Source organism: Chiroxiphia lanceolata, chromosome 16 (assembly GCF_009829145.1).
Source record: "Chiroxiphia lanceolata isolate bChiLan1 chromosome 16, bChiLan1.pri, whole genome shotgun sequence".
Classification (NCBI taxonomy): Eukaryota; Metazoa; Chordata; class Aves; order Passeriformes; family Pipridae; genus Chiroxiphia; species Chiroxiphia lanceolata.
Genome location: NC_045652.1, coordinates 6,760,054 through 6,783,213, shown reverse-complemented (window position 1 = coordinate 6,783,213; position 23,160 = coordinate 6,760,054). Strand labels below are relative to the sequence as shown.

General features: G+C 40.5%; 1 protein-coding gene and 1 long non-coding RNA gene across 9 annotated transcripts in view; one reads left to right on the top strand and one right to left on the bottom strand.

Annotated features, from left to right (window-relative positions):
* Positions 1-23,160, bottom strand: part of LOC116794692 — a 73,386-nt gene that overhangs the window by 24,191 nt on the left and 26,035 nt on the right. For 2 of the 3 annotated variants that reach the window (XR_004359854.1, XR_004359855.1), the window contains exon 3: positions 15,725-15,799. This is a non-coding gene — a long non-coding RNA (uncharacterized LOC116794692). Of the gene's footprint in view, positions 1-11,345; positions 11,859-15,724; positions 15,800-23,160 lie in introns of those variants that run through there. The other variant, XR_004359858.1, reaches the window with a different exon arrangement.
* Positions 1-23,160, top strand: part of MRTFB (myocardin related transcription factor B) — a 72,136-nt gene that overhangs the window by 26,695 nt on the left and 22,281 nt on the right. For 5 of the 6 annotated variants that reach the window (XM_032703572.1, XM_032703575.1, XM_032703571.1 and 2 more), the window contains 5 exons: positions 18,391-18,456; positions 19,790-19,845; positions 20,390-20,465; positions 21,480-21,641; positions 22,203-22,387. In XM_032703572.1, the coding sequence (XP_032559463.1) occupies positions 18,391-18,456; positions 19,790-19,845; positions 20,390-20,465; positions 21,480-21,641; positions 22,203-22,387 (545 nt within the window). Of the gene's footprint in view, positions 1-4,499; positions 4,884-18,390; positions 18,457-19,789; positions 19,846-20,389; positions 20,466-21,479; positions 21,642-22,202; positions 22,388-23,160 lie in introns of those variants that run through there. The other variant, XM_032703574.1, reaches the window with a different exon arrangement.

The window sequence follows — 23,160 nt, the reverse complement described above, 5'->3', positions numbered from 1 at the left end:
GATCTCACTGAGCACAGCGCCGATACTGGGCGAGATAACGGGGCTGTTCTCAGGGCACACAGGCACCGTGTGCAAGGGGAAGATGCTGCTGCATTGTTTCCTCCTGGACTTTGGGGGTTTGGTGAAAGTCTGTTAGACACTTCACTTTTTAAATGACACTTTTCCCATAAGCTGAAGGTTTGCAGAACACTTAAGTCTGTGTTGGAGAAGAATGGGAGCAACAAACAGTGATGACCTTAGATGAAAAGCAGAGGTTTATGAAAAACTGCAATACAGTGCATTGAATGAGATGTTACTGGATCCTGCTTTATGGAGCTGACAGGGATGTTCAATTCTGAGGCCCTTTTTCTGCCTTTCACCCACTTGTATACAATATATACAAGTTAAATAAACTGAAATTCAAATGAGAGGTACTTGCATCTGAAGGTGATGCAAATTCTAACAGATTTAACTTGCATAGGAATATAAAGCTTGTACATTGTTACTTCAGTGTCTGGTTTTGATACACTGAGGTTGTTTGTAGTTGGTTTAAACCTGTAGTTGAAAAATTCAATATGCACGACTTGAGAATTTTCTTTCAGCTGAAAGAAATGTTTTGTGGTTTGATAGAAACTGGTCTTTCAGCCACAGTTTTGTTTCTGGCTCACGATAGGTTTCTGTATGATCCTCAGAGTCATTTTGCTATTTGTACTGGTAAAAACAGCTCTTTTGAAACAGGTACATGTTCAAATCAGAGAGGCTTTATGTCCAGTGTTTACTTTGGAAATGAGTAGTTCTCTTTATTACAAAACCTTCTCTATTTAAATACAGTCAACAGCAGAAAGAGAAGATGAAAATTTTGCAATTTTAAGAGGGTTTTGGCTGTTTTTTAACAATGCCACCGATTTCAAATGAAAATTCAAATTCCACCTGCCTTTAAGAAAGTGAACACAGAAGTATTTCAGACTTGAGTGGAGTTGAAAGATCCCCAAGCTTTTTTTGGACCTGTTTTATATTTCATATTTCATGGGTTGTGTTCTATTAACTATATTACTGCTAAAATAAAGAGTAGTCAAAGAACAAATAAGTTGCTATAGTTTCCCTAATGCTTATTCTGGAGGATTTTTTGCTGTAGGCCAAAATGAGTAATTTGGATAGAAAAGTAGGAAGTTTCCACCTGTGAAGTCTTTCACCATTTCGTGTAAGATAAATGTGGAATCGGCCTCCTTTAAAACCAACAGCCAGAGTAACTGCAGTACAAAGCAGTTTATCTGTCAAAACAGTGACCTTCAAGGCCAAAGATACTGCCCAAACATAGGAAGTGTGTTTAATGTATCAGTGTGTGGGGGTGGCTGATGACAGGGCTCCTGCTCTTTTGTAAGAGCTTAAAAAATGACTCTGAGATCTGAGCGTGCATCAGTCAGTGTGAGCAGGAGGTGTGGGGCTGCAGCAGGCACAGGGAAGAACAAGTGAACCCTTCCAGGGGAGTTCCAAACTCAGTTCACTGGGGGGACCTGCTGCTGACACTCTGAACAGCTGGCTGTTGGTATTTAGCACGTGAATTTGGTACTTGAACATGTGAACAGGGTTTCTGTGCCTTCCAGTCCAGTCCTTAGGAATGCTGAGGAAGTCAGTGGTAGGAACATGCACTTTTCCCACGTTGCAGTGCTGCAGGTACAGCTGAGGAGCAGCAGTTGGGAGATGCCCCCAGGTGCCTGTGAAACTGTCTCAGAATTTGGGGCTTTTCTAACAGAGATGTTGAGACCTGGTGATTTGTTTTTCTTTGAAGCCATATCACTAAAATAGTAGAACTATACTGTTGGTCACTCAAGTAACCAGTAAATCCAAATTATCAGTTGAGCTTGGATTAGTGTATATTCAGGACTGCTGGGAAAACAAGAGATTGTTGGAATAGGAGTGGGTTTTTTTCATTATGTGTGGGATAAATGTTCTTCTTCATGCAGGGATTTAAGAGAAACCTTTCCCTGAGCACAATATCCAGATATTCTCAATATTCACAGTATAACTGAATCTGAACCAAAACTGTTTTCTTCTTCCAAGGTATCTTTTCTTCCTCTTAATTTGTTCTGTCTGCCCCCACCCAACTAGTCAATATTCTATAGCATTTATTGGCAATTGCAGTATGTGGTTACATGAAAAATACACAGTGTCATTTTGACCATTCCTCTCTCCTAGTCTGGACAAGAACTTCTGCATTCTTATTTTCCATAAATTCTGTCATTCCTGCCTTTCTTAGTAAAGTTCTTTGCAAATTACTGGTGAGATTTTGACCAGTCTTCTTAAAGGTCTTTTAAAATATTCATCTGTATGTTAAGCTTGTATTGAACTAAGAGGTGAACTTGAAGCAAAATATTAGGCATAACTCCAAGTGGCTGAAGCATAAGCACATTCATCTGCTGTGGGATGGGCTCCCTGGAAAAGGGGGAGGAACTGGATAGCAGGAACTCCCTGCTGCTAAAGCTCATCTTTCTGAGCAAGAGAAACGTTCATGAAGGCTTGAACTGCTCCTCCCCAAGTGCTGTGCCTGTGTATCAGCTCTCACTTGAGCACTGGACACTCTCAATTATATAAAGCACTATAAACAGATAGGAAAGGATAGCACTACCTTTGGAAATATGACAATTTACTCTTTGGGTTCTTCCCACACTTCCTCATTAGTACACTGAATTTTTTAAATGTCAAAATACTCTGTTTTCTGAATCATTGTGAAATCAGTTCAGACCAAAGTACCAGTTTTTCAGTAGGTGTGTGAAGTGCACTGTACCCTTCCCATAAAACAATTTCTGCTGTTATATACTGCTACACTGTTAGAATATAATTCATCCATCCAAACAGGTAACTTCTCTCTTGGTATAAGAAAAATGTGGAGTAATGTGGTACATCCGTACCTGTGTGAGATTCTGTTCATTGTCTACATCAGATTTTAATGGGGGTTTTCTAAGTAGTGTGTGTTTGTATTCTGTTAGTCTAAATTTTTATTTTCTGAGTGTGTGGAGTTTCTCACCAGTAATTTCGTTTCTTATGCACAGTAGGTGTTCAGCTTCAGGCAGTGAGGGAGTGCATTTGATTTATGGACTTCTTCCACACTATTTTTTCCTCTGTTCAGTAAAAATCACTGCAAAAGCAATGGTACTGGAACAGCCTGTAGTTGATATTTAAGCAAAACCTAATTTAAGCTGATAATTTTTATATAAATGATGTGCAGACAACAAATCTTCAGGCTGGGAGAGTGGCCTCAAATCATTCATGCTGCAAAGTTTTCCTCTTGCCTGCATTGTCAGCTCCTTGCATGTCAAGAAGTTGGTAAAGCCTGCTGAGCTCACGCCTCCTCTGAGCAGATCTAGGTCTCCTTTCTCCAGCAGTAGGAAAACAGGGAGAGGCTTCCAAACCCTGCTGGCTGTGCCAGGCAGCTTCACACCCCGTGGTATCAGTTGCTTGCCCGGGAGTGACCGTCAAGGTGAAGAGTCAGCGCTCAGTGATTGTTGTGTACAAAGATCCACAGAGGCAAAAAATGGTTTTCTTTCTAGTTTCCACTTTTAAAAATTCTCTGTCGGGGGTTTGTAATTGTGTGTAGATCTGTTCAAATCTGATTCTGTGCAAGTGAAACAGTTTTTCTGATGGGATGTGTCCTTTATAATTTCTGGCTGAAAGATTTAAAATGTGAAGTGGGGGTGTGTGAAAAATACGTGCAGTGATGGTGTTTTTAGGTTGGAGGCAAAATACACCTGCTGGAGTTACTTGTTGACATGTAGTGACTACTTAACATTATGTACAGCTTATTTTCTCTAAGTACATGAAATTAAATGCAAACTCGTTTGCTGTTCCCTCATGGCCAGTGCCAGATAATTAGAGGGGATCCATTTCCCTGAAATCTTCCAGGTTGACACTGAAGTTGATGACTCATGTAAGATAAATGGGATATGCTGAAGAGAATGGCAGATCAGAAGCTGTGGGAGGAAATACTCCCCAAACTGCTGGGAATAATGAGATGTGTAACTAATGCGAAGAGGAAAGTAATAAAGTACTTGGGGTTTAGGTATTTACAGCAAGGAACAGAATCTCTCACACTGCAAGGAAAGGCATGGAAATAATCCCTGGTTTTCCCAGTTACCTCTGCTAGATAAATGCCTCTGAAACAAGACGTGAGGCTGGGGTGGGTGGGAGGGTTCCTTCCCATAACTTTTCCAAGTGCCAGCGCGCAGCTTTGGTTCCTGGTGAAACCCAATGAGCGGTCACTGCGCCGGGCGGGCAGGGATGAAGGATTTCTGCTGCCTGCGGCGGGAGAGGGGGAAGGGAGAGGGAAGGGGAAAGGGAAAGAGTCCTCAGCAGCAGTTTGTCTTGGGCAGCAGCGAATGCTGCTCCTTCAGCAACTGCTGGATTTATTTTTAACCGCTTGAGTCATTCTCTGTCAGATGATTGACCACCGAGCTGCACGGTGGAACACGAATGGGCAGGGGCAGCGAGCGGAACCAAAGGAAAAGGGGGAGTGGTTGTCTGGGAAGAGAGGTGGGATTTGGGAGTTGTGCTTCACATGCTCCGTGCCTGCTGTGTGAGTGAGTTCAGCTCCAGAGCCGGCAGCGAGCGGGGGCAGCCTGGAAAGGGAGAGGGAAGGATGGAGGCTGCGCTGGGCTGCACCGCGGCGGGAGAGCCCCTTCCATAGGCACGGCACTGGGAGCGCTGCTTGGCACAGCAGGGACCGCCTGGCCACAAAGGCATATTTTTTTTCCTGTGTTGGATGTTGCCATTCTAAAGGATTCTCATCATGATCGACAGCTCCAAGAAACAGCAGCAGGGCTTTTCCGAGATTTTATCCGCGGGAGACCTTAAGCCACTGAAGGAGAAGGAATGCCTTGAGGTGAACAGCCAGAAAACCCTCAAGGAAGGTCAGTCACTTGCTGGTTGGGGACACAGAATGCAGAACTCCTGGGCAGGTCCCGCATGTGTGGTGTGATGCTCTAGGTCAGGCAGAATTTTTGTACGTGAAGTAAGTGAGGTACTGTTTTCCCTCTAAAAAAAAAATAAATCTAAAAGCTACATTTAAATTCTACCTGAGAGTATTAAAATAACAATGATGATACTCGATGGAAATGTGTATGAAGAAAAATGAGGGATTAAGTAAGATACTTTCAGAGTATCATTTAGTGCCAAATTAATGAAGTATTCTGAAATTGTCCTGTAAATGTTGCACAAAATGCTTCAGAATGCCACAATTGAAATAAATGCCATTAAATATGACATGTCAAAATAAAACCTTTAGTATCAGACATATTACTACCTCATTTTCAACAGCGCTTTTCTCAGCTCTTGTCTTTCTTTGGAATTCCCTTCTCCCCTCACACTTTGAATTAGATTTGACTCTGCTTTTGAAATGCGTGGTTTTCAAGCCACATTATATCATCTTCAGTGATTGGATTTAGACTGGCCATTAAATTGATACAATGCACAGGCATTAGTTTGTAAAATAGCAATAGTCTGAGAATATTTGGAGCATTATTTAGAGCCGACAAATAGTAGTGTTTGAGATTCATTGTAAGTGGTATTTGTTAGGCAGATTTGTTAATGCTGCTGAGACAGGGAAATGGGGTTTTCTTCCAGCTGGCCTGGGTGAAGGGGGAGAAGGAGGAGACCTCTGCCAGCCCTGCCCAGAGCAGGCTGGGGACTGGTGTGAGTTACACACTGGGCTCCTGCAGCTCTGGGCTCAACCTCCAGCTTCTCAACCACACACACACTGGATGTGGAGTAGACAAAATCCCTGCTTTGCTTTACAGCACTCTGCCTTGGCTTTTCCTCCAGATACCTCAGGATTGTTTGGTGATTCAGAGATTTCGTCCTTGGTGTTGTGGCAAGACTGCTGTATGAGATCATGCCTTTCTCAGAATTTAAATGCTGGGTTTGTTTTGGGGTTTTGTTCATTTATTTTTAAATTTGTACCTTAATAATGTTTGCAGTAGCAAGAAGATAGCCCATATTCATTATTAAATTCAGTACTGACAGATGAGTTTAAAAACCCCGTTAGTTAGCTCTAAGTTGGAGCTAGAGAAAGTGCTGGGTTTATGTAATGTAATGACACCAAAGGTCTGTTACTGATAGAAAGATAAGAAGTTGAGTGTTGCTGCCTGTGGCAGTGGCTGAGAGCAGAGCAGTTCTGCTTCCTTTGCAGCAGGAAAGTACTGACTGGAAGACAGAGATTGAAAGAAAGGGCCACCAGTGGCTCCTTTTTCATGGTGTTTTTGCCTTGCAACTCCAACCAGGCCCAGGTAAAGCTGCTGCTGCCTCTGAGGCTCTGGGGGCAACAGCAAGGAAGAAGAAAGCGAGGGAGCTGAGAGGGACAGAGGAGTGAGGGGACTGATGGGGACAAACCAAAACCTATCCAAGCTGAGCTACCGAGAAATAAAGGGGAGAAAAACATGGAAAAAACTAATATGTGGGTAGTGTAGGTGGGCTAATGAGTAACCACGGTAATAATGATATTCAGTCATCTTTGAGCACGTCAGTTATGTAGAAGGTGGATGAAAGGATGTACATTACAATAATGATGGTCTGTCAGAGTAGTGAAAACCCTGCAATTATGGGACACTCTTCCAGTCTAAATTAATGAATATTTTAGAGCTTAAATTATTCAGTGCATAAAAGAAGATATAACTGTTTTCCACAGTCACTCTCTTTGCTTCCTTTTCTCTGTTTTAGTACCTGCTCTCCATTTTCACTTTCCCCCGGTGAATGTTGCTCATCCTTTTATCTCCCTGAAGTTTGGCAACATAATGATTAAAATAATGAACCTCTTTTTGAGAGTTTGATTGACTACAGGATCTCCTCTTCCAGCCTTCCCTCCTTTTAAAGCTTAGAAAAACAAGCATTTTCTTTCTTGTAGTATATAGAATGAATTATTGAAAACATTCCAAATCTGCTTGATTTGCATCTAGAGAGACTAAAACAGAGCTTCACCTTTTCACTTTATAGTGTTACGAAATATGTAGTTCAGGTATTTTATAGACTTTTAAAAATTCAATTGCAGTTGTTAATTTAATCCTATTTAAATAATACTGCAGATGACATTTTACATAAAAAAATTTACAGATTACTTATTTTACAGAAGAGTATATTCTAAATTAACTTGTGCCATTCTGTCTCAGTTTTTTTCCCTCCTCCTCTTTCCTCCTTTAGTTCAAATGATCTGCCTGGTTTTGCCACCTGAATCATCAATTTTTTTTTTTGTTAAGACACAAAAATACTTAAAAATACCACATGGAAATGGTTAAACCTGCAAAAATTAAAAATGTGATTCTGTTGGCAAACCCAGGTGAAGTATGTAGAGATCCAGTAATTCAGAAGGTGCCTTTGTTTCATAATCTGTTTTACACAGGTTTGATAAACCTAAAAATCCTGAGATAGTACAGGGCTTATTTCAACAGTGAGTACCTTCAGAGATTTGTTGGGTGCAGAGCATTTTTTACTTCCTATTTCTTGATAAGAAAAGAGACTTTTGCTGGAAACAAAAACCCCAGGAGTGTCTTCAGCAAATTATTATTAAGGGCACTGGCAGGTTAGATTACAAGGATGAATTTTTTCCTTTGCTTAGGCTAATGATGCACATTAAAGCATCCTGTAGCATGGGAGGAAATCCTCTTAATTACCCTACTTTCTTGTAAATGTTATTGTTGCATATTGTCTGTTCTGTGAAAAGAGTTCTTACTTTCATCTGTTTTATCAGAATCACCTTTTGTATGAGCAAGGAGCAGAAATAGTTTTTGGCCCCGAGGCCCCCAGGCAGTGATAACTCAACAGCTTTGCAGAAGGTGCCGAAGCAGTGACTGTGCCTCCTGTGGTGTCCTGGAGCAGTGTCAAGTAAGAACCAAAACATGTGGAAAGGTCAAGTGAAAAGCCTTCCATGAAGTCAGGCCATCACTGGGCACAGTCAGTGTCACCAGTGCCTCTGTGAGGAACTAGGAACAAATTCAGGCTGCAGAGGGAAAGGTTCTTAACTGAGCAGTGCAGAGAGTCTTGCCTTGTACCCTAAATTGCTTTAATATAAAGAGGGATGAGCTGCAAGACCATGCAGAACTCATGAAGACATAGTATTAAATTGGTGCATCAAATCAGTGTGGTGCTGCCTTAGGTGGGATTTAAAAGGACGCTGGATCCCAGTTTGTTTGCACCATATTTTTCATGTAATGGTCTTGGCTTCAAAGTTACTAATTGCCTACAAACTACTTTAAAGGAAAAAAAAAAGACTAACCAGGAAGGAAATTTTCTTTCCACCTTGAAACATAATTTCTTTCCTGGATTTGTTTTGCATTTTAAATTTACTGTTTTGTGAGGAACTGGAGGCTGGCAAGTGCTGGAAACAGGATACAGGGTGCAATGAGTGGATTTCTCAGGTGTGCACTGGAATTGTGTTCATGCTCTGGTTAACAGATTACCAGGTGTAGTCAGGAAGGATTTCTTCCCTTCATCCCTTGCAATCAAATCCATATTGCATGGGAATTGTTTATTCAACAGACTTCCTGCTATTGCTGGCGTGGTGAATGCTGATGATACTCTTGACCTCTCCTACGGTGGCATGTCAGACTTACAGATTCTGCTGTTGGTTTGTTGGTTTTGGTTGGTTGGTTTGGATTTTTTATAAAGAAAAAGCTTTAAAGTTGTATTATCTGGTGTTTAGAGGTGTTTTTATGACCCCTTATCAGTGGCAGTCATTCAGGTATGTTTCTTGAGACATAGATAATGAAAAAAATACTGGAGGAAAAAAAAGTATTCCTGTCATCTTATTTAATAAAGGAGGCACTGTAAGTTCAGTGTCATGATCTTCTGAGGCTGTATTAAAATCTACCATAAGCAGTGTCTTTAATGTCAGTGGGATAATTGTATGTCTTAAAAGTAAAGCACCACTTATTCCACAAAATTTTCTTCTTCAATGTTGCACTCAAATAAACAATAAATATGTTGTAATACCATTATAATGAAGACAAGCTGAAATACATCGATAAACCAAGACCACGATGCATTCATCTGATATTGTGTGTAATCTGTGTACAGTTAGAACATACTTGGCTTACCAGGAGTTTAAAGAAAACTTGCTATGGCAATGACAAGATTTCTTGAGGGTTTTATAAAAGGTCAGGATTAAGTCTGCTGCTGCCAAAAGTGGGTGTAGCCTCACCCAGCCCTGCCCTGCTTCCTGCCAGCTCCTTTCTTGCTGGCATTAGTAACTGTGCAGCCCCAGAGTGAGAGGGGTCAGGGAACAGGTATTACTGGAGAGCACTTATTCCACAGTGCTGCTTCTCATCCTGCCCAGAGCGCTGCCCTGCAGTGCTGGTGCAGCAGGAGCAGCTGGGCCTGAAGGGAGGAAGTGACCACTGGCCTTTCTTCAGGAATCCTGGCTTAGATCATCCTGAGTTATGGAACCACATGAAACAAACCACTGTCTGCTTTGCTGCTCTGCTGGGGGCTTCTTCTTCCCCTCCCATCCAGCACCACATGTGTGTGCCTCAGCCTCTCTGCTGCCAGGGCTGGTTAATGCAGCAGCTTTGCCGTCCCTGTGTGCAGTTGGATTCCTCCCCTGAGCATCCCCAGGACTGTGGGGGTGTATCTGGAGCACAGCTGGCACAGAGCTGGTGCTCATTCCCATCCTGGTTTGCAGTCAGGCATCTCAGTGTAGATCCACCTTCCTCAGTGCTTTCAATTGATGGGGAATCACCTGAGTTGGAGAATCTGCTTGGGTCTGTATTTTGTTTGCTGGCTCTGCTGTCTATTCCATGGGAATAGCATGGAAAATGGAGGGAGCTTGACTGGAAATCATCTGTCATCATTCGATGTAATACACTCCAGATTATCACAAAGCAAGTCATAGTAGATGTAGAATTGTGACTCAAGTTCCATGAGTCCACTGACAGTACAGTTCTTGGCTGATAGTAGTATTTGAGGAAATGCAAATTATTTTTAAAGAATAACTTTTGCATTAAAAATCAGGAGATTGTACTTAGCAGAGGAATACTTGAAGATTTAGAAAATGTTATTGTATACTCAAATGGTATACTAAAAGTATGCAATTTTAAAGAAATGGGAAATATAAGCTTTAGTTTATTCAGGCTTTTCACCCAAGGTGGTCATGATTTGTCTCGTTTTAAAGATGTAAACAGAATTGGGAAAAGTGTAGATTTTGCTTTTTAGATATATGTGGGTATATATGTATTCACCCCAGCAGACATCCCGGTAATTTGTTTGGAGGTTGTGTATGTTCTGCCTTGTTTCTAAGCAACATGTTCCATAGCAATAGGATACAATACAGATTGTCCTATATCCCAGTCATTTCAGCCTCTCAGCTAATGATATTGTTACGCTTGATGTGTTTGTTTGAAGTGTTAAGTTTACATTTAACTATCTCTCCCGTGTAGGTTTTCCTTTTCTCCTTTCAGAGGTCGGGGTTGCTGCTGGAGGTGGTTACACGGCATCATTACAGACCAGAGCTCCAAATGCCAGTGGTGTAATTTCAGTGCTCTGGAGGGGCCTGCAGGGTTTCCCTCCAGAATTCTGAAGAGATGGTGTGAAATGGCCCTCAGCAGCCTCATCTCACGTACTTTACATTTATCCAGAACATTTCTAAGCTGCAATGAAAGTATGACTGAATAATTGCTTAAAGTGAGTCTGCAACAGAGCTGTTTCACTTGCCTTAATTATTTTGGGTATAGTCTTAGCAGCAAAATCACATATAAAATAGTGGAAAAAAGAACATAAAGTTATATGAAGATATGAAAGGTGGTTTGGGGTTTTTTTAATAAAAACCAGTAAAACAAGTAAAATATTTCCTTTTCTAAATTATATCCTGGCATACATGGCAGTTTTGAAGACTAAACCCAGTATAACACATTCACTCACGATTAGATGGTCTGATTTTTTTTTTTTACAAAATGAATTGGCGATCAGTTATTTTTGTTTTAAAATGGAGAGTGTTTAACATATTGTGTCACCATCTTCAGGCTGATGGGGCATGAGTGCCACAATTCCAAATGCATTTGGTCTTTAAAATGCTGTACAACTTACCTGGAATCACTTCCAACAAATTACAGGTAGCTAAATACTTTCATGGTTTTCCCTCTCCTTCCTTCCTTCTTTGACATGCCACATAAATGAAGTGAGCATTGTATTACTGAATTTCTGATTTTGCTCAAGTGGAACGTGTAGTGCCATGTGCAAGCCCCCACACTCCATACCCTTCCTGAAATGTGTGCCTCACCTATCACCTGCTCTTTCTTTTACTTATTATACAGCACATTCCATTTACTAATTTTTTCTTTTATTCACAGAACAGATATTAGTGGAAAAGATTAACCATTTTTGTCTCAATCAAGCATTTAATAATTTACTAAATAGAGTACCACACCTCATATAGAGCTGAGGGAGAAACAATCACAGCTCAGGAGAAAGCAAAACCTCTGTCTCTGGAAAATGACCTTAGTGTAAAGTTGTGCTGTTTAGAAAATATAACCATTGAAGTCCAGGCAGACGGGGTTTGGGTGCAGGGGTAACACTGGGATGCACAGAAAGTCCTTGATACTCAAGTTGTGCTGCCCTGTGGGGCTGGGCTGCAGCTCTAATACAAAGCTGATGCTCAGAGCGCTCCTCGAGCCCACCTATGTGTGATGAAATGCTCTGTTCCGCTTCCCTGCCCTCCTGCTGCTCGTCCCCGTGTGCCAGTGCTGCGGTCCCGCTGCCCAATCCCTGGTTTGCAGTGACTCCAGAGGGTGGGATGGCAGAGCCCACCCCTGTTCTCGGCGGTGCCCCGGGGCTGTGCGAGCACCCGCTCCCTGCGCTGCAGCCTCAGCGGGCAGAGGTTCTGGCTGCAGAAAAGCTGCTTTAAGCTGGCAGGAAGAAATGGAGGCTTTCAGTGGAACAGCTCCTCATTTAAAGGAAACGGCCCTATTTCCAGCGCTGTTTCCATGGCAGCCAGCCTAGCAGCCGGCTCTGGAGTTCCTGCCGCTTGGAAATTTCCAAAGGGGTATGCAGGAATGTTGGACATGACATTTTCTCGTTTTTACTTGCAGGTTTAAGGGTTTAAATAGCTAATATCCATTGGATTTAAGCTTTGGAAGAAATAATGAGATGATTACATACGGAACATAAAAAATCATCTGGATGCATTGTTTTTCTTTTTGCTGCCTTTTGAAAGAACTGGGTGATGGAGCCCTTCTCCTTCAGCCCTGTAATTGTGAAATGGCAACAGCTATTTGCTGTTTCATAGTACCTTCTATAAAAAGATAAAATCTGATTTTAAATTAATAGGTTAGTAATGAACTGTGTTAGATGTGGAATTACTAGTGCTGGAACTGTGCACAGCATGTGTTCTGGGTTTTTTCAAGACAAGAAGCAGTGGTGAAAGCTTGTCAATCAGCATAGATAGCACTGTTCCTGTAGGACAACTATCAATTTATTTTTGGCCTCTTTACATTCCAGTGCTTGTGATGATATAGGACTACTTTGAGACTGCTCTTCCATAGGATACACATTACAGATTTGTAACAGAGATCACTTGCTCGCCTTTGATAAAAACTGTTTGTTGGAGGTGATGTAATAACACCCTTTATTTTCACTCATTTTGCTGTTCACACCGAGTGAGACGTGACTGGCCACTCCTTTCCTGTGCTGCCTTTCCAAGGGGCTCGTACAGAACGTGAGGTGTCTCCTGAAGTGTCTGTTTGCCAGTTTTCCTGCCCTCAGCCCCTCGTAGCCCTCCAGCAAGATATCGAGGAGCTGCTTGTTGTGGGTGTCCTTGATCCTGTGCCCCGAGCAGGACTCGCTGGCTGAGAACAAAAGCCATTGGCTTTATAAAAGTTGCTGCTTTACAGAAGCACAGCTGTGCATGATAAAGTGCCTCGGTTTACAGGTGACCTCTCCCTTTCCTACCACCATCTCTGTTCCCTGGCTCCTGGAGTGTAGATTCCCTGCTGGGCTGCCACTGGAGGAAGCTGTCAGAGTGGGAGCACCAGCCTCTGGTGCTCAGTTTTTTCAGCTGGTGAAAAATCCACACCTCCAGTGCAGTCACAAGACTTGTGCTGACTCTGAGAGTCAGATAACCAGATGTTCTTGCTGTGAGGAGGGATTATGCTTTCCTGTTTTGTCAGGAGGTATTAAGTAAGCTATCCAGGGTTTAATGATCATTTTATTGACTGAAGAAAACACTTGGAAATTTTGAAATCTCTTGGTGTTCAAGTGTTAAAATCATACCCTGACTTGAAAATGAAAAAGAACACCCGCCCTTCTCCCTCAGTCAAAACAGGAATTTGACTGACCTCTCTGTGCATGGCTTTTATTCAGAAGCAGTTCACAGGCAGTTTTTAGAGTTGCAGTGGTGTGAAGGAGGAGTCCTGCCAGATAATGTGAAGTGCAAAATATTTGTACCATCTTTTAGCAACTAGAGTTGCTCAGTGGTGTTAACACAGTCCTTCTTTTGCACGTGCACTTGAAATAGGAGGAAGAGTATTGCTAATATTAACACTGTATTAACATATCTAAATATTTGTTAAATTGAGGCCTTTATTTCAGAGATCATCTTCTATGATTTTAGATGTTATGTGGGTAACTGCCTGATTTTACAAGTGTAAAAGTGAGAGGTGAATTATCTGGCTACAAGCTGAATGGATTTACCCTGATAAGAACAGTCTGTTAAACACAGTGTTGGAGTAAGTACCATTCCCAGGGGAACTTTGTAGTACCTACCCCTCGTGTCTTTTGAATTCTCCCTTCCCCAGATTCTGTGCTGCCTTGTCTGTAAAGGGTTCTTTGAAATAAAGGGGAGGGGGAAGAAAAACCCTAAACCCAAACTAGAACAAGTAGCAAAATACATATATGTTATATTTGGATAATGCTTCAGTGGGTTTTAGATTTATGTTTTTTTTGAAGCTGTGACCCCCTGTCTCATCCATCCTTATTAGATTTACTGCTTTGTGTGTCACTGACTGTTCTAGAAATCTCTTGCTGTATGGATTTCTATATATATGATAAGCAAAGTCTGTATCAGCTTTAATTACTGTAGATTTAAACCAACCTGAATTCTATTCTAGATGGTTTCTCACTGAAGAAATAAATTGCCAAAGTGCAATTCTCACATTGTTCATCCTTGTCTTTGAAGATAATTTCATCATATTTTCCTTATTGAAAACTTGTGATTTAGTTTCCATGACTCCCATCTTCCTGGCTGCTCTTTGAGCTGCTTTTTGTGAGTCCCCATTTTCTTCTAAGCTCTTCCCAAACCTCATTCCTGCTCCCTTCCTTTATACCTACTTCAGGTTCACCTCCAGTCTAACAGGTCTGTCTGTAACTGCTGTCCATCACCCCACAGAGGGAAGAGAAGGGTCACTGCTGTCTGTAGTGACCATCTGTAACCCAGAAATGCTCTGACTAGATGAAGTTATGCAACTCAAGTACAGGTGTTGCCATTTCTTCCTTAGGAACATCTCTGCTTTTTACTTTGTGTGGGGGACTAAAAGTATTTTAGGTCCTTAGGTCTTTTGTAGAGATATAAATATTGTTTTTTTCCCCAGTGTGTTTGCTTTGGAAAAGCAAAACTTCTTTAGCTTTTCAGCTTTTAAAAATAATATATTTAGTGGTTTTATTCACAACTGCTTTCTATTTAGAAATTTTCTTTAATAATACATCTGATTGTTCAGGATTTTTTTTTTTTTTTAAATTTAGACACCAAACCTTTTTTTAACCTTCTTAATTTTGAGTTGATTGCAAAAGCAAACATCTGGTTTTCATCCAGTTTTATTTCTGTTTAACCTCCTTGCTCTGGTCAAGTCAAACTCTTCAATTATTATCATCTTATACCATCTTTCTAACTATGAGTCATCTCTTCTTTCGTATTCCCCCTGCAGTGCTTCCCTATTAGTCATGCTACAGGCTGTCCTTTATTATGTAATCTATAAGTTCATGGTATTTATTTAGAAAGTGAATAACTGCACGTTTTGTATCTTCTCTATCTCTCCTTTTTTTTTCAGTTTTCCCACAGTTCTTGTCACTTGTCCAGATACAGATGGGACAGGTTCAAAATCCTCCCTGATTTGCTTTGTGATGCCCAGTGTAGGTTCCCAGAGGCTGTGCAGGCAGGGAGTGTTAGGAGACAGGAAGGATTGGTTCCCTGGTTTTGCTAAGAAATGCTAAAGGCTCACACCTGAGTGCATGTGGGTTGTGTGCAGGTACATTCCTCCTGCTCCCCTTTTGCTGGGCTCCACTGCCTGTTCTCTGCTTAGACTGGACATTCTTTAGGTATGGGTCAGTTTGGCTGCAAAGCTTAAGCCAAATGCCTGATCATAATTGAAGCCACAAATCCTAGTTACAATACAATAAATGTCATAGCAGGGCTTCCCATCATCTACATTTGGAAATACTGGTCATTACAACGTGTTCAGTAATAACGTTCTTTCCCACTTGTGTTTACTAACATTGAAAGCACTGTCCTAGCAAAGCTTAGGCAGCTACAGCTGAGCCAGCTACACCTCCAAAATGGGGTTATGATAAAGCTTAGTAACAGAGACAGTCTGAGGAAAAAGCATCTTAGAAATCAGAAATACCACCAGAAATGCATTATTTCTGAATCGATTACTTGCCTGTTCTTTGTTGGTATATGAACCACAGCAGTACTAACATTCCTGCACCTGCTCTAATATTGCCAGCATTCACTGTGTTCCACGGAATGAATTGAAAAAATGACTAATTCTGGTTTACTTACTGTGTCTGACATAATCAGCTCCACTGTGGACATCACTGATGTTGGAGCAGGTCATTTTGCTTGAAGACTTTGGGCCTGAAATAAAGAGGCATATGTTTAGAACTGATCTGTAACTAGGTAAAAGATTTGGCAGACACATCTGTAGTGTGCTTGGTGTTCCAAGAAAGCCAAATGTAAGTGTGGTGTAACTTTGGACCAAATACAGCTGTACAGCATGGATGAGATTCCTGCCCAGAGCAGGACACGGTTTTCCACCCTTGCCAGAGCTTTCTAGCTGTGTAAAAGTAAGCATAGTTTAAAGAACATAAGAAAGACAAGTTTTAATCTACTCAGAACCAAAAATATTGGGTCTGAATACAGTAGTCGTGCCACGCTGTATATAAATTTTCTTTCACATGACTTGGGTGGGTAAGACTTGCTTAAGATTTTTACAGAGGTTGTACATCTAGTTTTAAGGCAGACTCTGAGCTTGCTTGATCTTACTAGTTGTAAGCAAGGAAATCCAAAACAAGAACACACCCGAGATTTTTGCTTTCCTGTAACCACCACACCAGTTAGTGACTGAGTCAGGCCTTTGTGTCAGTGATGGGGGAAGTTCTGAGAAGTATCCCCAGGGTTAGAAGCTTAACATTATATCATTAGACTGTATGCTTGAACTGCATTGCCATGGGAATGATTTTTTTAATGCATGTTTGTATACTAAAGCTTGTGGATTTGTAGGGTTGGATATCCATCCATAAATGTGTGTTTGCACACAGTTGCATTTTTTGGGTAGATTAGACCAAGTGGACTTGGACACCCACGTGGGTTTCTGCAGGAAGATTTGAACTTGCTCTGCCCATGCTGTGGCTTTGGTGGAGTGTGTAACTGTGCTACAGCCCCAGCCCAGCCTGGGGAGGGCTCTGAGAACAGGGTCCAGCACAGCCTCTGAGCTGGTGCCAGAGCCCAGGCAGCACACATTGGCACCTGCTAGTAAGGGATACCTTAGGAAGAGGTCATGGCTTACTTGGAGACACATGAAGTTAAGGAGCACAAAAATGAACTATTATAAAATAATGCTTCAGAGAATAAATAATTAACTTTTTGCAGTCATATACTGTTACTTGGAAAATACAATGCCCTACTTAAAGCAGGTATTTTCAAGTTTCCAGAGGGACTCAGTACCTTTTGAATGATTTTTCATCAGTTTACATTTTAGTGTTGTTACTTTTGCATTCTCTCATCTCTATCCTCTGTAATTCTTGTGTAACAGAACTGTTGTAAAGTCTGAACAGATCTGCTGTGCCACAGCTCTAAGATGTTTGTATTTAAACTCTCAATGTTTGTGTGACATAAGAAAATAATGTCCTTGTTTTCAGGACTTGCTATTCCCGGTCTTAATGCTTTAGCCAGAGGAGTATCCTTCCTGTACTGCAGAACAGGAAATAAGCTGGTTCCTTTTAAATTCTGGAAACAATGAACTTTGTCCTTAGCTTAATTTTTCAGAAATTACATTCATTTTGATGTTTTGGACAATGCATTAGCTTGTTTTGCTTCCTCGTGAAATACAATGGGAACAGCATACCATAATCATACATCCATAATAAGCTATCAAGTCTGAATTTAAGAATGTAAATATTACATCTTTAATGTATGTTTTCTCTTGACCCTCCCTTGTTCAGAAGATGAAATTGGGGTCATAGCTGTATGTGCCAAAGAGATAATGAAGCACTATGATAAATTGATACAGAAACAAGGGGAAGGAAACAGTAGAAGAAAGAAACAACTATTTTTTTTCCTTATTATTTCTTTTCCCTGGAAAAATTTACAAAAAATCCATAATTTTTGAAAATACAAGGCTTTTATGTCTATATCCTTCCCCAGGTTTTGTGGTTCCCGATGTAGTATGTAATGTGTGTCACACTGGTTACTCACACAGTAACAATGAGAAACTGTATTTTATTAAATGTAACGAAACATAAGAAGTTACCTCTGAAACTTTCTAAACAGTTTTGCCATGTTTGACAGTACTGGATTTATTTTTTCCTTGAAGTAATTATGCTAACACTTAGTCTGGAAAATAGCATTTTCTGATGTTCAGAGAGAGGATAAGATCTGTTTCTGATTGTGTCACTTTTTTAGTGATTTTAAATAAGCCACATAAAATCTGGCTTCTCTTCAGTTTCTTGTGTTTCAGCAAGGTTTACTTAAATGTACAGTCAGCCTTTATATTAAAAAAAAAAATCCTTAAGAAAAAACCATCAACCAAACACGTGCAGCTTTTCTTCTGAAATGCTCTGGAAACATGATTTCTGTTTCAGCAGTGAAGTCTCAGAAGATTGGTTTAGGAAATGTAATAAGGCTCTGGAATCATTATGTGTTGCAATTTATGGTATAAACTCTTCTTACCTCACTGTTTTCTTGATGTGTGCTTCATATCCCTTACAATGCCCAGCTGATAGGAACAGTGGATGTGTGTGTGAAATGCAGCCCCTCTGTCAGTTGTGAGCACAGAGCAGCAACCTCCGCTGCCAGGGTGGATTGGGAGTCACTGCTCTGAACTGGGTGAACAGCAGGTCTGGGGGTGACTGTCGGGTCTGAATAGACAGAGCATATTTCTCAAGTTGAACTACGTGGGGTTTTGCACTTTCTGTGCTCACATGGGAATCAATGTTTTCTTTTGTCAGTACTTCAGCTGAGGCTGCAACAGAGACGGACACGAGAACAGCTGGTGGACCAGGGCATCATGCCACGTAAGACTTGTGTTATTTCTAGTCATTTGTATTTCAATACTGTAGGAATTTTGAACTGAATATATAAAATAATGAAGATAAGAGTCGTTAAAAATAACATCAGCATTTGAAAAGACTTGTGGAATCCTTTTGGTAACCTCTATGAGCATGCAGTAAATTCATTATGATACCTCATGTTTCAGCAACTGTGAGGAAAACTCAAGGATTTGGAGACGTAGTCTGATTCTCCTTTTATTTTCTCTATTTAAATAATTATGACTAATTTACTAAATAAACTGAATTACATAATTGAGTGGACATTAGTAACAAAGCCAGGTTTAAAGAGTAGGATGGCAAGGGCTGCCAAACAAATTGAGGCGTGCACAGAAAGCATCAAGAATCCACAAGTGAACAGTGTGGAATGAGACTGGGCACAAGATAATAGGTCCAAATTGTCAAGAGATTCAACTGTGAAAAGTGATTTCAATCAAAAGCAAACAAAAACCCCAGCCATTGAAACATACCAAAATTATGGCAAGTGATTAAAAATAGCCCAGTGTGCACTGGTGAATTGTTGCTTGAAAGCACAGTGTCTTAAAGCAGAGCTGTTCTTGAAGCTTTCTGAGTGTGCAGCAGACCTGAGACTGCTTTGCTAAAGCATCTTCACCCCCCAGGTCTGTAGTGCTGATTACCTTCAGGAACAGAACAATGTGTTTGCTTTTGAGTGAAACCTGGGAAAAAATCTTCTAAACAGTCAGAGAGTGTAAAGGTTTTGTGCTGTGGTATCTCTACCAAAAGCATGGCAGTTCAGATGGATTGTGCCTGCTGCTGTTTCACCCTTCCAGCAATTCAGTTGAGATGAAGCACTCTACAGTTTATGTTATTTCGAGCTGAATAGTGATTTTTACTCTTTTGGGCTATTTAGCAGCTAACCATCGTTCTGTTTTCTAATCTGAACATTTAAGGTCTCTATATTTTTTTTAAATCAGCACCAGTAGTTCCTAAGGGGCAGTCCAGTTCTCTCTAATAACAGCAAGTGTGAGGTATGGTCAGAAAGTAAATACAGTATTTATGAAACAGTATTTTAGCATTCTGAAGCTTACCTAATACAGTTTCTACTGTGGAACTGTATTGGTAAACAAACACATAGTGACAAAGTGAACTGCTACATGATAATATCTGTATTCTGCTCTGCTACATGTAGGTGAACCCAGCAAGCACGAATCAGATGTAAGCCTGGTCAGATGCAAACACGAGTCCGAGGTGGTGGGAAACACCCATGCACACGTACTGATTAGGATATTTCTTTTGGAAATCACTGCTGCCATTTTTAACTCTTACTCTCCCTTCACAGCTTTGAAAAGTCCAGCTGCATTCCATGAGCAGATCAAGAGCCTGGAGCGAGCCAGGGTAAACCACTTTGTGTAAACTTGTGATTAACATCTGGAAATGGATAGTCAGTTGTGTGTGATACTAAATTCTCTGAGTACATGGAAAATTAGCACTACAGTAATAACATGTGCTTTTATCTTGGAAGAATTCATTAAAATAAAATATGGGTGTCAAATCAGAGAGGAACTTTTCTAAGCCTTTCACAGATCAGAGTGGGTGATAAACTTGTGGTCACAATGTAATGTTCCCCCCAGTTAAGGATGGGATACTTGGGTAAATTATGCTTGTGCAGTATTTCTGTAGCAAATGTGTACTGTTGTGATTATATGGTGATATGGGATCAAATCCAGCAACATTCCCAACTTGTTTGGGGAAGATAGAAATTCATTAGCACTGCTTAACTGATAGGAAAACAAAAAAGCAAAACGAACCCCATATTCTGACAGTGGTGTCCACCCATCTGCATGAAAGAGCACAAGTCATTGACTGGAGATATGGGATTTATCAAACTTTGATTTTTCGAGTAAACAGTAGTTAATGCCATTTCCTCCTTTCTTCTAAGACTGAAAATTTCCTGAAGCACAAGATCCGCAGCCGGCCGGACCGCTCGGAGCTGGTCAGGATGCACATCCTGGAAGGTACGTCCAGCTCTGGCCCCTGAGCTGCTGCAGGAGGGGCTCCTGTGCACTCACTTGTCTGACAGAATTACACTTCAAAGGCAGTTATTTCTGAAGGTTTAGTTGCTCTTTCTCTAAGTCTACAGTGTATTTGTTTGCTATTGCATATTGCTCTTATTCTCTAATGGTAATTATGCCATGGTCTGTATGGAATGCTTGTAGTGCTTCAGTTCTTACTCATGCCCTAAAATGATCTGACAGTCTTGTGCTTCCCCCTTTATAAAACCTTTAGAATATAAATATAATAATATAAAACCTATTGAACCTTTAATAAATGACTGTTACCCTGCTATGTTAACTTTCCTTGTTGCTCAGTCATTGGAAACAAGTCTCTTTATGAATGGGGCTGCATTACTGTGTTTCCCCATAACCTTGCCAAATACAGAGATTACCAAATAACCATAAGCCAAGTGAATTTAATAGCCATTATTTTTCAAAATATGCATTTGAATATTCAATCCTGGTAGGAGCTTCCACATTGATAGATCACATCCATATTGACAATCTCCATAATTTCATTGAAAAGTAGTTTTGAAGACTCACATTTGTGCTAGAAGCTATTTTTGAAGGTAAACTTCTAAAGAAATTTGTGAAGAGAGAATCCAAAAATCAGTGGATTAATTAAATTTTACCACAACTCATACTGGTAAACCATTAGAGCAGCAAATGTTCCAGATTATAAGAGGCATTTGTTATTTTATATTCTCTGCTTTGTTGTTGGACATTATACAGATGTTTACCAAAGGTATTACTGCTGTTAAGAAGAGATTACATTTCTAGAAAAACACAATCATGGGGATAAACAACATCTACTGATATAATCTTACTTTTGCTTACTGATTTGAGAATTTTCAGAATACTAATGGGTTGGTTTTGATAGAAGTGGAATGGTTGTTGCAAAGGCAAGAGGGTGTTGTTTGTCATGAAACTGGGGAAGGGTTGGCCCGGGATATGTAACTCTGTGTGTCCTTGCAGAGACGGTTGCAGAGCCTTCTCTCCAGGCCACTCAGATGAAGCTGAAGAGAGCTCGCCTGGCAGATGATCTCAATGAGAAGATTGCTCAGAGACCTGGCCCTATGGAACTGGTAGAAAAAAATATTCTTCCTGTAGACTCCAGTGTTAAAGAAGCTATTATAGGCAAGTAGAAATCCCACAGCTTCTGTTCCTTATCCCCAGGGCATTGTGGAAAGTAATCATTTAACTCCTGAGGGTAAAGTTCGCTAGAAGGAAACATATGCTAAGTTTGTTACTATTTATTCTCTCAGCTTCTGAGTCCTATTCTGTCATCATTTAATTAAAGTCATCCTATTTTTATTGGAAACTTGTAAGTTATACATATATATAGCCGGAGTATAGTACTGTCTTGGAAAAGAACTGCTTTAATACAAAGTAATGGCAGAGCTGTGGCCAATACTCAGTGTGTTGGAGGTGTCTGTGTGCACTCCACGTGTGCTGAACATACCTTTTAATCTCTTACTAAAACCACTTCTGCTACATGCTTGGTTTTATCCATTCCTTGCATATGATTTAATATGGCTGTCACTGTATTAAAGACACAATAAATACGTAGGCACCATATGTTTAGGCTGCTGAAAACTGATCATTTTCCAGCAGTTGGCTACTTCTGCTATGAATGTCTACATTTAATTTGTACAACAACAAAAAAATGTTTCGTTTGTTTCTTTGTAAACATTCTAGCAGTTGGACAAGAGAATTATCCTCAAGCTCTGGATGATTTTTCATTTGATGAAGACAGCAGTGATGCTTTATCACCAGATCAGCCAGCCAGCCAAGAATCCCAGGGTTCAGCAGCTTCCCCTGGTGAGCCAAAAACCAGTGACTCACCATCACCTATAACCTCAAATGCTGCTACATCAACACAGGTACAGCTTTTAAATGTTTAAATCTTCACAGTGTGTTTTTGATCTGGAGCTACAGAAATGGGGCATGGTTTCTCATGGAATGAATCCATGTGCTGCTGCAGAGGGGGGCCTGGCACTCCCTTTTGTGTTTGGGAGTGCACAGACTGGAGCCCTGGCTTAGCTGCTGGCAGCGATGAAATTCCCATAGACTGTAGTGAAGCCATAAATTCCCTGAAATTCATTATGACCCATAGAAGATCTGCAGCTTTCCCAGAAGTTGTTTGAAAGGTCATGGCCATAGTTTACTCCAGCTGTTATTGATTACTTAATGTCTGTCTTCATTCTGAGCAAGGTCTTGAACTCATTAGAATTAAACTGAGCTGAAACAACAGTTGACGTCAGTTCCATTATCTTCAGAAAAGTCCATAAAAAAAGGTTTCCCACAGAATTTAAATATTCTTTCTTATAGTTTTAAAAGAGTGCCTAAGGAATTTTCTATTTAAGAAATGAAAATGATATTTATGTTGATTGTTCTATAAGGTTTTTAGTATTCTCTCGAGTTACTTAGAAAGAAAGGAAAATAACTGTGTCATGGCAGATAAAATGTTGTCTTTATAGTAGATTTAAATGTGTGAAGATTTAAAGAGCAATGAATTTGAATGAAAACAACTGTTTTCACAAAAAAATGTGAAAGAGAACTCTTCTTCGAACAGTTTAATTTTCATGATTTTAAATGGACAGCAACATCACCTACCCTGTCTTTAAATACATTATAAAAGTGCTGATGTAAAATA